This window comes from Sorghum bicolor, chromosome 10, assembly GCF_000003195.3.
Source record: "Sorghum bicolor cultivar BTx623 chromosome 10, Sorghum_bicolor_NCBIv3, whole genome shotgun sequence".
Lineage (NCBI taxonomy): Eukaryota > Viridiplantae > Streptophyta > Magnoliopsida > Poales > Poaceae > Sorghum > Sorghum bicolor.
In genome coordinates, this window is record NC_012879.2 from 50,548,158 (window position 1) to 50,561,578 (window position 13,421).

General features: G+C 45.1%; 2 protein-coding genes across 2 annotated transcripts; one reads left to right on the plus strand and one right to left on the minus strand.

Annotated features, from left to right (window-relative positions):
- LOC8079298 (transcription factor bHLH144) lies at positions 6,003-9,853 on the minus strand. The gene is made up of 3 exons (XM_002438547.2): positions 9,486-9,853; positions 9,164-9,411; positions 6,003-7,866 (listed from the first exon to the last, which is right to left on the minus strand). The coding sequence occupies exon 3, from the start codon at positions 7,657-7,659 to the stop codon at positions 6,847-6,849; it is 813 nt and encodes a 270-aa protein (XP_002438592.1). The 5' UTR covers positions 7,660-7,866; positions 9,164-9,411; positions 9,486-9,853; the 3' UTR covers positions 6,003-6,846.
- LOC110431170 (translation initiation factor IF-2-like) lies at positions 9,551-10,638 on the plus strand. Its single transcript, XM_021449885.1, has 2 exons — positions 9,551-9,631; positions 10,057-10,638. Exons 1-2 carry the CDS (start codon positions 9,551-9,553, stop codon positions 10,636-10,638), a joined length of 663 nt encoding a protein of 220 aa, XP_021305560.1.

Here is a 13,421-nt window from a genome sequence, read left to right on the forward strand (position 1 = left end):
TTTTTAGACATGACTTTTCAAATAAGTGAATAGGCTCAATTGGCTTCCCACTACCAGAATTTGGCCCCTAGTCTTGAGTCTTGACCAAATCTTGAGTCCACCTCGCGTCCTTGAGAGTAATGAGAATGTCAAGGAAATCCTTGATCTTCTGCCTCTTGCCACGCTTTGCTGTCTCTAACAGATTGGATCATCCAAAATTTAATTAGGTATTTGTTGTTTTGGACACACTTGATATCCTTTTGAATCTGATATCCCATCTCCATGCACTCCAATAATATCCAAAATCCATTGAAGAGCAACTCAAAAAGTCTAATGTCCATTGAATATATGTTGGGCTTAAGAAAGTTATCTCTAATGTGTAGCTTAGATTTCTAATATGGAGCTCACATGTCAGTCTTGCTACAGTAATACACAGAATAGTTGATTATCATAGAGTCACCTCAAACAAATTTTAGTTAATTCTGTTAAAATTTTAAACTGTGAACACAAGATTTTAATTGTAGGCCCAGGTTTTACTTGAGGCAACAATTTTATCTAGCCACACTAATGTACATAGAGTAACCAGTTGTATAACTAAATCATCCTCAATAATTTTCAGTCAATTTTGGTAAATTTTTAAGGTGTGACTGTGAGATGTTTCAATTCCAGGGTTCAACGTTGCATGCGGGGTTGTTGACGGTCCTTAATGCTCACATTTAACCGTCAACTAATCATAGAAAATGATCCAAATGCAACCAATACCCAGACTTAGGGTTTTATCAGACAGAATTCCACGAGTTTTGGTGTTTGTCTATTTCTGCAGGGGGTTATCAGGAAATACGGAGGAAAGGCCCACACGTCGGGTTTACATAGAGATATTAACGTGCCGCGCAATTTTATATCATCTAGAAGACTCCAGAAGCCACGAGAACGAACGGGAAGCCGAGAGGGCTCAGGGACAGGGCGCCCGCCCAGCTACAGTGTCCAATTCGGACCCGTTTCGCGGATCGTGCTCCACCGACCTAAGGGATCAAGGAAAACCGTGCGATTAATGTCAGTTTGATCCGACGGTCCAGATTCATCTGAAAAGACTATATAAGCAAGGCCCCCTGGCCCCTAGAGATCATACCTCTTCTACAGAATCAAAGTTAGGGTTTCAATTCTTCATCAAATAGAGAGGATCCCTCTAGTTCATCTAGTTCTAGTTCTAGTTCCTCTAGTTCTAGTTCTAGTTCCTCTAGTTCTAGTTCTAGTTAGTTCTAGTTGTAATCTAGAAAATAGGGAGAGAGAAGAGGAGAGCGGAGGAGGAGCCGGATCTATCGGATCTTCCTCAACATTATACTTTTGCTGTAACTGGTTCGTTCTTCATCGTTCTCCAAGTTCTTCAATTCATAATTCCTGAGTTCTTTAATTAATTTTATTTGCATTCAAGTTATTTATTGGATTCCCGCTTGCATCAAATGCTCTAGTCTTTATAACGCTAGAGTAGTAATTAATAGATTAGACGTGGTGTTTAGTCTTGCAATTACCTGGAATTGCACCCAATCCCGCGGATTGTTGTGGTAGCCCTAGGGTAGTGACAGCCCTAACAGTCGACGTATTCCACCTCGTTCGGATCGGTGTTTGTAGGACCGTAGTCAGAGCTTCCTAGCCCCCTTCTCATCTCTTTCTGTGGTTAGTGTTCTGATATCCCGAAATAAATAATCTTTGAAGTAATTCTTGATTCTTAGATCACTAGAGAACTCTCAGGAAACTTCCTCTCTTCTCACCAAAAATAATTATATAGTTATCCTTGGGCGATCTTGAATCTTAATTAGTACACTCACGTTTCCTGTGAAAAATCGATACTCTGGAATACTCCCGGGTGAAAGCTACATCGGTATCCGTACGCTTACGGATTTTTCTGTTTGCGTTTAAAATACCCAACAGAGGTTCACATTTATCTCTACAACTAAAACATCTATACTCCAATCGTTCACAGTGAGCCATCGCAAGCCTTCACTTCCACCTCTCTTACCGCTCCCACACCCTGCCCACTTCCACCGCCCCAACCGAACCGCTCGGCCTGCCCGTTTCCCTCCTTCCCAATCGGCAGTGGCGGTGCCACCAGAGCTCCAAATCAGCTGCACCTGCCGCTGCCTGCCCTCATCAACGCCGCGGTCGAGGTCAGGGCGCCGAGCTGCCGCCAACCCTGCAACACCCCTCCGTCGAGCGCCCTTACCATCACTCGCTGCCCGGGTCAGGGCGCTGGGCCGACGCCAACACCGACTAGAGGCGTCTTCCCCCTTCCTTGCCTCCCCTCCACCCGCGGCAGCCACGGCGACGGCAACGACGATGACGACGATTGTAAGGACGTCTACCGCTCGTCACCTCTCCTCTCGCACCACCACCACAAGCGTGCCCACCTGTTGACGTCACCGTTCCGCTCCTCCTCGCACTGGAGGACCCCAGGTCCCATGCTACCTCTGTGCTCCTACTGGATCCTGCTTGCCCTCCTCACACTCTTCTCGCCGCTTGGATCATATGCGCGTCCTTGCTCTGTTCCCGCCTCGTGAGCTCCTGTCCCCTCCCATGTCTTCCCAATGCCATTCAATTTTGTCAGGATTCCAACCTGCCACTGATGTTCTATTGATGTTGGTGTTGTTGCTGCTCGTCTAATCTTAGCACACGCCCGTACTTGTGCCACAAGGAGGGGATCACGCTCCACTGCCCTGAGGTGGACGTGGTGCCCTGTGGCCTACTGGCCTCTTGTGAGTGCTTGTTCTTCTCCATTCCACTACTTCCCCCCCAATTCCCAAATCTCATTCTCAATGTTAGGGTTCAGATATCATTAGAGAAGAAGGGAGAATGATCTGTAAAGGCTTAGGGACTGTGAATCTATCATATGCCATTTGAATTTGTGTTCGATTTCTGAGTAGAAACATAGGTTCAAAACATAGCAAATGCAAGTTGGTTGGTTCTAGGATTACTAAGCAGAAGGAGAACTGATCCCAAGTAGAAGTAGTAGTTCATCAGTATAGGTCATTGGAAAAAGGGAGGTGCTATTCAAGCCCTCAATATCCTATAGACTATCAGGAAGGTGACAATTTAGCAAGTTAGCACCAGTGTTCTTGTTTGATGCACAAATAAATGACTATCAGGACGGTGGATTGTAAGTCGGCCAACAATTCTCAACATGATTAGTTGCTAAAAGAATGCCCAATCAAGTGGTTGCAGAATTAGTTTCAGGAAGAGACATCAAAATGTTTCTTTTGACTCCCACTAAGCCATATGTGCCTGTTGCATATCTAAAGTTCAGAGTGTAAATATATGTAACTGACATAATTAGTACAAATCATAGCTTGGATATTTGACACTTGTTTTATGTTGCAGGAAGCATGTGTTCAATTGAAGGCTATCAACCACTACATGAAACCTCAGGTTCTGCCTCTGCGCGAGTGGTGGATTTTGACAGGTTTGCTGCCTGTTTTGTATTATTTTTTTCTATTCTTTGATATAGCAAGACATTTCCCTAATTCCTTTGCACCCCTCTTGCATTTATAGGCTGTTTTTTGAGGTTTGTATGAGCACGGTTACAATTTTGACACCACAAAACCATCAGGTATCTGCATATTTGTAAGATGAATAACAAGCATCTTATTGCAAGGCACATTCTTCTTGATTCTAATTCCTAATATAAAGTTTGGAAAAATAATAAACTAGAATGGTGTGATCTGTACCCCTTGATCCAGCTAGCCTATATGTTTCAACTTCTGTTAATCATATTTAGAGGAAAAGATATCTTGGAGTTCGGGATTGCAAGAGAGGGGATTCTGGTATATAGGAACATTTTTTTTTTGGGCACAAAGGAAAGCAGTGTAGCTTCTGTAAAACCTAAAAAATTAAAAATTAGTGCCAACAAATTTCAAGGAATAACAAAAACAGGATTGGAAGATGTTTTTTCAGTTATTTTAGCTTAACTGGAACTTTCTATGCGATTTAAAGTTGCATCTCAATGTTTATTGGGCACATAACTAATAAGAAAAACTGACAGCATACGATTTGACTGGCTTCCTGATATGGATGGGTTGGATTATTTGCTTCACATGTTGATGTTGATCATGTAAAATTACAGTTGTGCTACTTCATCAAGTATATACCTGTTGCTACCTGCAGTGAGCAATGGTCTCTCAACCTCTTCCATTCTCATAGATGATGGTTGTCGCTGTCCTGCTATCATGCCTATTGTTCTAAAGGTTCTCCTGTTCTTGAGTCTTAATGGTTATATAGGATGCCTGCTTCAGTTTTGCTAATCATTCCACTGTGACTGCTCTTGAGTTGAAAGGTCTCTGTGAAAGGATTGTTGAGTTGGTGATGTGGAGGAACGTGGCTAAATCGACACTCTGATTCACAGCTGGATCTATGTTCTTCTTCACATGCTCATTTTCAAGAGACGTCACCTTGAGGCATGCAAATTTTGATATTCATTTACCTGAAAGTTACTGATTTACCTATGTTTCTTCGTTGATACTTGGCTTTGGGTGATGATTTGCAGCCCAATATTAGTTCTCTATCACCTCAGCATTTTGATCTTAGGCTTAGCTTTGTTCAAAGATTATGTCACTTAGATGTATGGATGATTGAACTAAATGTAACTTGTCAAAAAAAGAGAACCAAATGTAAATATGAGTTTGCAATTGGGCTAGCCGCACAAGTGGAGAATGAGAGAAGCTTCCACTTGACTGAAGAAGGCATCCTTTGTGCTTCTCAAGCTAATCTTCTGATTGCAAACTCCATGATATCTACGGCGCAACCGCACAAGTGATTTCTCTAGTGAAAAAGTAAGCCCCAAATTTGGTTCAAGATCTGGCATTACCGCAAGAGACATTGTTTTTCTTAATAATTTTAGGAGCCTGTGTTTGCTTGAATTTCAGGTAACGCCGCTATTTTTGTTCGATGCTAAATATGGGGGGCCTATGTGGAGGCTTGCAGCTGTAGGTATTATCGAATGCACAAGGTACAAGCAGCCAGTCTTGGCATGACTGTTGTAATATAATGTTGTGGTGACACATATTTGTTTTTCTCCACTGCTAATACCATGACTCATTTAGGCAAGAAGGTTTATCATCATTATTGATGAACTGTACAACCACCATTGCATCTCTTTTTTATTTAGAGAGAGGTAACTGATAACCATATTCTGACTGTGTAATTAAAGTCATCTTTATTTCAAACACTATGGGTTGAAAGTATGCCTCAATGCACCTTCCTTGCAATGAGGCTGGGTCATGTTCAATAGGTTTTCGATCTAAGTAAAGACCGACGGCCAAGAACTGGCATCTTGTAGGAGATTTACTCTTATATATACCTACATGCTAACCACATTTGTTACTATTAATAAATATTTAAAAAATCTAAAAAACACTTAACATTACCATCATAGTTTCTTACTGGAACAACAGATTGGTAGGTAAAAAGAAATGTTACTGCAGTCCTTTGTAGTGTATGCATTTCAAATTAGATTGTAAAGCATATATTACCACTTGATTTTGAAAAGGATTAGTAATTGGCTCAGATTTTAATTCTTTTCTTTACTGTAGTATATTTTTTTCGAGCATGAGAATCTTTAGGGATTTATCTCCCCGTAAAGATTTTATTCATTCTGAATATGTTCTCCATTTTAATTTTTTTGAGCATGAGAACATCGAGGGCTTTATGTCCCCTGAAGCATTTTATTGCTACTAGCAACACTATTGAGATTGGCTATCAGCACCAAAACATATTTGGGCTGGAGCTTGACCCCTTCAGTAATGTCTTACAATTTTTTAACATGCTCATTTTAGCTTAGTTATGTACCTTTGATTTAACTGTAGAGTCAGCGTCTCTGCTCCAATGTCACAGCAAAGCAAAAGTTGGAGAATTCTTCAAAGATGGAGTACCCACGAAATAGTTTGTTTAAAATCCAGTGTCGACAAGAGGCTGAGTGAGGTTTGCATTATAGTACTTTCAATCTGAACATAAAAAATCAATATGCTTGAGACACCCACCATTGTTGTTGTTCTCTGTGGGTGGCTCACTTTTTAGAGGACTGCAGTTCTTCCCTGAAATGTATCCACTAAATTTATGGCGTTCTACTATTTCTCATTCAAATTTTACTTGCACTTAGCAAAGTTTTGGGGCAACATTCATCACGCTAAAGAATCATTTTATGGAGTATTGACAAATTTAAATTCCAATTATCATTATTTTATTTTATTTTTTGTTGCAACGCACGGGCATGATCATAGTATATACACAAAGCAGTGAATTGTTATACTGAATAATCTCTGACCAATTTTGGTTAATTGTGTCAAAATTCGAAGGTGTGAACGTGAGATTTTAGTTCTAAGGTGTAGCTTCAAACATGATGTCAACATATGAACATAATACTTTTGCTAAATTGAATCGTCCGGAATGGAATTTGGACTTTAAAGCAATTGGATTCGATTGGACATTGGTCGTTTGAAACTGAATTAGATTGGATGTTGAATTCTTTTCCTTGGGTTTTAATAAAACTTGTCTATTTGGATTTAGATTCCTCCAATCCATTACCACTCTTGTCTCCCCACCACTCATGGATGTCGAAGCCTGCTCACCGTTGGCCTCCTTGACCATCATCATCTTCTCCTAAACCGCCGTCGAGTAGCCAACAAGGTACGTAGTCAGATACACAGAATGGCATCTGATGCCAAAATCAAAATGTGAGGCTGTCGTTGTCGTCGTCGCCACCGCCGCCGCGTGTATGATCGCCGTCTCGTCTTATCTGCCGATGCGCAGAGAGATACTCGTACTCCTATTTTGACTGCCAGAGCCAGACTACCACCAGTTGCCGCTGGATAGCTAAGCTAGCTAGCTGCTTGACCCACGCGCGCCGGCCTTCTTGACCTCCACCTTGAGCGACTTAAGGTACCTGACGGCCTCGTCGAGGACGGCCGGCGTGTCCATCCGGTCGCCACCGGGGATGATCCCCTTGAGCGTCCGCACCATCTTCTTCATCCGCTCCTTCTTCTTCTCACCGCCGCCGGTCTCGTGCTTCCGGCCGCCGCCAGCATACCCGCCGGACGAGCACGTGGAGTCCGGGGAGCCACCAGCGCGGCAGCCCGGCGTGCGGCCCGTGCTGAGCACGTCGTCCTCGTCGTCGCCGTCCTCCGTGCTCATCAGCGCGTCGATCTCGTCGGTGTCCTCCTTCTGCCGGACCGAGACACCGCCGCCGACGGCGCCATCGTCACCGCCGCAGCCGTGGTAGGCGCTCTCGCCGGGGTAGTAGCTCTGGTCGTAGCCACCGTAGCAGTGGCTGCCGTAGTCGTATCCGCCGGCGGGGGAGGAGCCGAAGTTGTTTGCCAGAGACGGGTGGAACATCACCCGGCTCCGGTCGTACGTCTGGTCGAAGATGACGTAGTTCTTGGGGCAGGTGTCCGACGGCTGGAACTCGAGCCCTGTGAGCGGCGCCGGGAAGTCGTGCTGCCTCTGACCAGCCAGCGGGTCCTCATAGGCAGCAGCAGGCGCGGCAGGGTACCGGTCGGTCGCCGAGTAGTAGCCGCCTCCGCCGCCGTTGGCGGCGGCAATGTCGTAGCCGTAGCCTCCAGCGCCGGCGCCGGCACCGTAGCCGCCGTACCCGCCGGCGCCATAGCCACCGTACCCGTACCCGGGGTCTCCCTGCATTGGACCGACCACTCGTGCAGGTGTTGCTGAGTTTTCTGGCTTTGGATTGCAAGGAATTGAACAAGAACTCGAGAGATTCTTGTTAACTGAAGATGGAGGCTGGCTATTTTGTGGTTGAATCCAAAATTGTGTTTCGGTTAGTTTGGTTCGGGTTTGAGGTTGCTTGGAAGGAGAGTGGCCCACTCTACGTCTCGGGCTTCAGCAGGCCTGCAACAAGTAATTAATGGAAAACAAATTAGAGTGATATATTTGTATAATTATATATAAAATAAAAGAATATTAATATTTATAATACATAATTAGTATTATTAAATATATTTTATAATAAATTTATTTAGAGGTATAAATATTACCCATATTTTGTATAAGGCCTTGTTTAGTTCTAAAAAAATTTGCAAAATTTTTCAGATTTCCCGTCATATCGAATCTTTAGACGTATGCATGAAGTATTAAATATAGACGAAAATAAAAACTAATTACACAGTTTGGTCAGAATTGACGAGACGAATCTTTTAAACCTAGTCAGTCCACGATTATACAATATTTATCAAATACAAACAAAATTGCTACGGTGTCGATTTCCCAAAAAAAATTGGAACTAAACAAGGACTAAGTTTAATCAAAGTTGAGAAATTTTGAACTGCAGACATCATTTCGTAAGTAGCAGGCTAGGTCGATCGGACAGACTTACAGAAGGATCAGCTTATACTAAAGTGTGTTACAAACTTACAGAAGGATCAGCTTGAAAAGTGAGAACAGAGCACAAAGAGAGCAGAGCAATTTGGCAAGTTGTTCAGACAAGTGCAACAAGATAGTATTAGAGCACGAAAGGTAAAGTATGTGCATTTTAGTGTCTAGCGATTTGTGAACAGCGTTACAGCAATGCCGGTTAAAGGTAGCGACAAATGTATGATTGCGAGTTTTTTTGCCGGCTGTGCTTGCCGACACATAAACTAGCTTATCTATCCTATGGACGTCCGTCCACCATTAGAAGCGGAAGCAAGAGCGTATAGCAGAACAGAGGAGGTGCAGAGCACACACATTTCTTAGATGAATGAAGAGACAACATACTACTCCTGTATGTGCAACAAAAAAAAAACATAGTAGTAGTAGCCTAGCGATGGTGGCGCATTTGAGCAATACTGCTCGCAGTTTCTCCAAAAAAAAAAAAAGCAAAGTTTCAAAACGCCATATCTTTTGACTGCGCCAAAGCATTGTCAACACGCTGTCCTATCCCTCACCGTTGACGTGGAGAGCCGCCACGTAGTGGACCCCGGTCGCTTTCCTATCTACAGTTCTAGTACATTAGTCGCAACATAACAGACTGCACCAAGCTGTAGTTGCTCATCCACATAATAACATATCAACAGACGAATGACGATCCCATGCTCGCAAGTTGCACGCGGCAATGCGCAGGGAAACAAAAAAAAAATCTGAGAATTGAGCAATGCAACAACGGGAAGGGAACCTGAAGAAGAATCGTCGATGTGAGATGGTCGCTGACCTGGAAAAGTTGCGTAGAAGGCGACGGCGCCACCTGTCAAAACGACGGCGTCGAGGCTCCTCCGGGCCGGTTGAACCCGAAGCGCACGCCGGCTCCCAAGCAGGGGTCGCCCACCCGGGCCGATCGGAGCGGCCGGCGGCGGCGAGATCACAGGAGAGCAACGGCGAAGAACACCGCCCGCCGCACGACGGTCGCCACCCACGGCATACCGCTTCCTTTCCTTCCTTCCTTCGCCTAGCCAACTACGCCTGAAACAGCAAAGCTCTGATGAAGCATCTGGGTCATGTAGTATGTAGGAGTAGCGATCGAGAGATGATCATACCTATCACCGCTCTCTCAAACGAAACGAGACGAGACGAGACGAAGCGAAACGAAACGGCGACGGCAATGGAGGAGGGTGAGCGAGAGCGAGCAATGGAAGTGGAGCAGACAGGAAGAATGGAAGGAAGGAAGGAAGGAAGGGATGGAGTGAGCCGGCAAAGGAGAGGGCACAGGGTTTTGTTTTATACTGCTAGTGTAACGGATGAACAGCGAGCGAGCGGCCGGTGGTGGTGCCGTGGTGGTGGACTGGTGGTGGGTTGGATGCATGCTCCCTCCGATAGCCCGTCCGATTGGTCGCTGCCCCCTCCCCTTGTTGGACGCCTTCCCTGTCTCCTGTTGCTCGCTCGTTTCCTTTTCGAGGCACTTCTTTTGAGTGTGTGTGTGTGTGTGTGTGTGTGTGTGATGCGGGCGGGCGGGCGGGCAGCAGTGCCGAGCGCAGTGATGGATGGGAATGGATGGATGGGGGCGCGGAGCTGGAGACGAATTAATGAGGTGGCGTGCGCACTCGATGGGTGCTGTGGGTGCGCGTGCCGCTTCCCACCGTGCTGCTCTCCTCTCCTCCCCTCCCCCAGCCCAAGCCCAGCGAGGCCCCCTTCCCGCCGCACCCATGCATCCACCCAACCTCCCCAGCCGCTGATCCGCGGGTCCCCGTCACGGGGAGGACCCCACGCGTCATTGAAAATGGGCACGCCGGGGCACCGTCGGCAAGGGACCCGGGGTGGTCAATGGAGGTGGGCATCGTGGCAGAGCAATCCACGAGCACGAAGCTGGCTGGCTGGCTGGCTGGCGAGGTAGCAAGCAGACGAGCACGCACGCCCGCACGCTGCCGTGAGTCGGGAGGGCATTATGCGGCGCGCGTGGAGGGGAGCGCACGGGCGGGGCGGGGGGGTGGTGCGTCGGATCGGCATCGTGCGCCGGAGGGCAACGGTGGAGGGGGGGGGGTGCCGGGCCCCGCCACCGGGGCGGCTGCGTCTGCGCCTGCGCGCGTGCCCCCGGGGCCATCGATCGCGCGCCTAGGGACGCTGGGCGGTAGGCCCGCGCAGAACGGCAGCAGCAGCAGCAGCAGGGACAGACAGCCCGGTCCGGGGGCTACCCCATCATGCTGCGGGACTTCACTTCAGAGGATCTGCTGCTGTTTTCATCATGTTGAATGACCAAAGATTTCTTCTTTTTTTTTTATAACAAACAAACACTTGGAGAATATTCAACGTACCCTTCTGTTTACTAGTGGTGGTCTACTAGTGCGCGATACAAACAAGAAAAAAAATCAGGCATCTAGGTCCCTTTTTGAATACCCTAGAGATTATAGGAATCAGGTTTTTTTTGGGGTTTCCAGAATCCAGATTTTAGATTAAAAAAACTATCATGTTTGGATACCAGGATTTTGGCGAAGGATTATGAATGGTACAATGGGTATATTGTCCATAATACCCAAGGAATGATGACTAGAGGAAGAGGACAAGATAGGGGCAAAATTGTCTTTACATGCTTTGGAAGGGAAGAGTATCTCACATTACTTTAGGTGGATTATGGGATTGTTACAATCTTGGGTTCAGATGCTTTGGAAGGTCTTTACATGCCCTTAGTTCGTAGAAGACCATCAAATTCATTATCACAAAAATTGCGCTCTTGTGCCTTAAGCCTACGGTAATTTTATATGGAGATGACTAAAAACCCTGATTTGGAACATTTCGTTGAATTCTCTCCCAGTGACTTTGTCAAACACTTGTAAACATGTTTGTAGCAAAATGTTACCAAAGGTTGGACCATATGTATGCCTAAATGACAAGTTTTTGGGTTGACCAGTCAGAATGAATGCATAATAATATGCCTAACACACTAGCGATGTTGCCTAAAAAAATAAGTCAAAATTTTTAAAAAATATAAGTTAAATTTTATCTAAATTTGGTTGTCTCGTCAAGATGGTGCGTTAATTTAACATGCACAAACTAAACCATTCAAAAACAAAACTCTCTATCACAAATGTTAGCAAAAAAATACCAACTCTAATAGACTATCTAAACCACTACTGACATTTTTTCTGCTCTCCACTTTTGGGTAGCTATATGGCTCGATAAGTCTACTACATGGTAGTTTTTATGATCTTTTACATAAGAAAACTTATGATAATCTATTGGAGTATGAAGGATAATAATTAGAGAGTCCATTGAAGACACGATACATATTATGTCACAACCCTCCCCTGTGCGGGTCGATAATTAGGCTATGTTGTCATCCTTTGACCGCACTCAGCCTAACCCTTGATCCAACCGGTCACCCTATTGTACTATCCATGTAGCAGATGACTATGCAACCTCCACCCACGGTCAATTGTTAGAACATGATTCACGTGACTCAATTCAAGTTTACATCACATTAATAAAAAAAGGGTTACTTAGTTTGCAACATATATTGTTCATTACTTAGTTCTTAACACATCAGAGTGTTGAACACAAATAACATAAGTTTGTTTTTGATACATATCCATGGTTGTGCCAAAATGGTGGACCTACACGTCATATGGTGTTGGAATATATGGGCTTGGCGCAATAAGAATTTCTGAAATTTTCATAAAAATCTCAAAGATCAATTCATATATGCAAAGAGGAGAAGTGGGAACTCTTTAGTCCAATCTTTCCTATGGAAATGGATGTATCCATGCTTAAATATGAAAGTCCTCTCCACTTTTCTCAAGTCTAGTGTGAGGAAGAGAAAGAACGCCCACACGCAAGCGCTCACATCGCCTCGTTAATCTATTATTGATGTATGCCTGTTGTTTTGATCATGTTGTTTTTTTTTGACGAGGTTTTGATCATGTTGTTGTTCATCATATCGTTGCTCATGTTGGCCAGTTATCGTTTACCACCACTATACGTTGATATGTTAATTGTGATATAACCAAAATTTCACCTCTATCAAAATTTGTTAGCCATAGCTTTCCCTATGGATAAAACAAATATGATACCTTGAAAAACTCCAGAGAAAAATGCTATAATGCACTTCAATGTGCTCATTAAATCACACTATTCGAACATACTAAGAAATAGCAATAGATATCAAATATCATTAACTTTTTTTCTTAGGCCTTGTTTAGTTCTTAAAATTTTTCAAAATTTTTGTCGTATCAAATCTTTAGACGCACGCATTGAGTATTAAATGTTGATATAAAAAAATAACTAATTGCACAGTTTGTCTATAATTTTGCGAGGCGAATATTTTGAGCCTAGTTAGTCTATGATTAGACAATAATTATCAAATACAAACAAACTGCTACAGTAGACAAAAGCCAAAAAAAAATTTACCAACTAAACAAGGCCTTAGAATCACATTATTTCAGCGGTGTAATTATTTCGACTCTGTCAGTACTACACCTTTAGTTTATTGCAGCGGCCAACGAGAGTTGGACTCAAAACGCTGTAAAATAGTAGGTACGGCACAAAGGATTACAGTACTTTGTAGTAGTCTGTCAGTAGCGTGATCAGGCCATCATTGGATTGGAGGTTAATGATAATCCGAGCCCGTCCGAAGCACCGGAGGCTGTCATGGCAGTGGCGACTTAGGACCTCGGAAGTCGTAATCGCAATCCTCCCCAGCTAGAGCTCGTCTGCTTCGATCGGGCAGAGACGCATGCATGCAGACGCTCGAGCGAGCCGCCGCCCCGTGGCCAGGGCCCGCTCCCAGGGCACACACTCCACCTCGTCGGCGTGCCCCCCTGTCGGTCCGCCGTGAAAGCCATCATCGCCGTCAAGTGCCATCATCATACGGCTGCCTGCCGCTACGACCGAGCACCGGCGGAGCGGAGCCGAGCCGAGGGAGGCCAGCAGCTCCTCCGTTCCTTGTTCCGGCTCTGCGAGCAACGAGTGGGAGTGCGAGCGACCACGCGACGCGACGCGTAGTGGAGTGGGGGGGGGGGGCGGCGGGGCCATTCCGGAGCCGG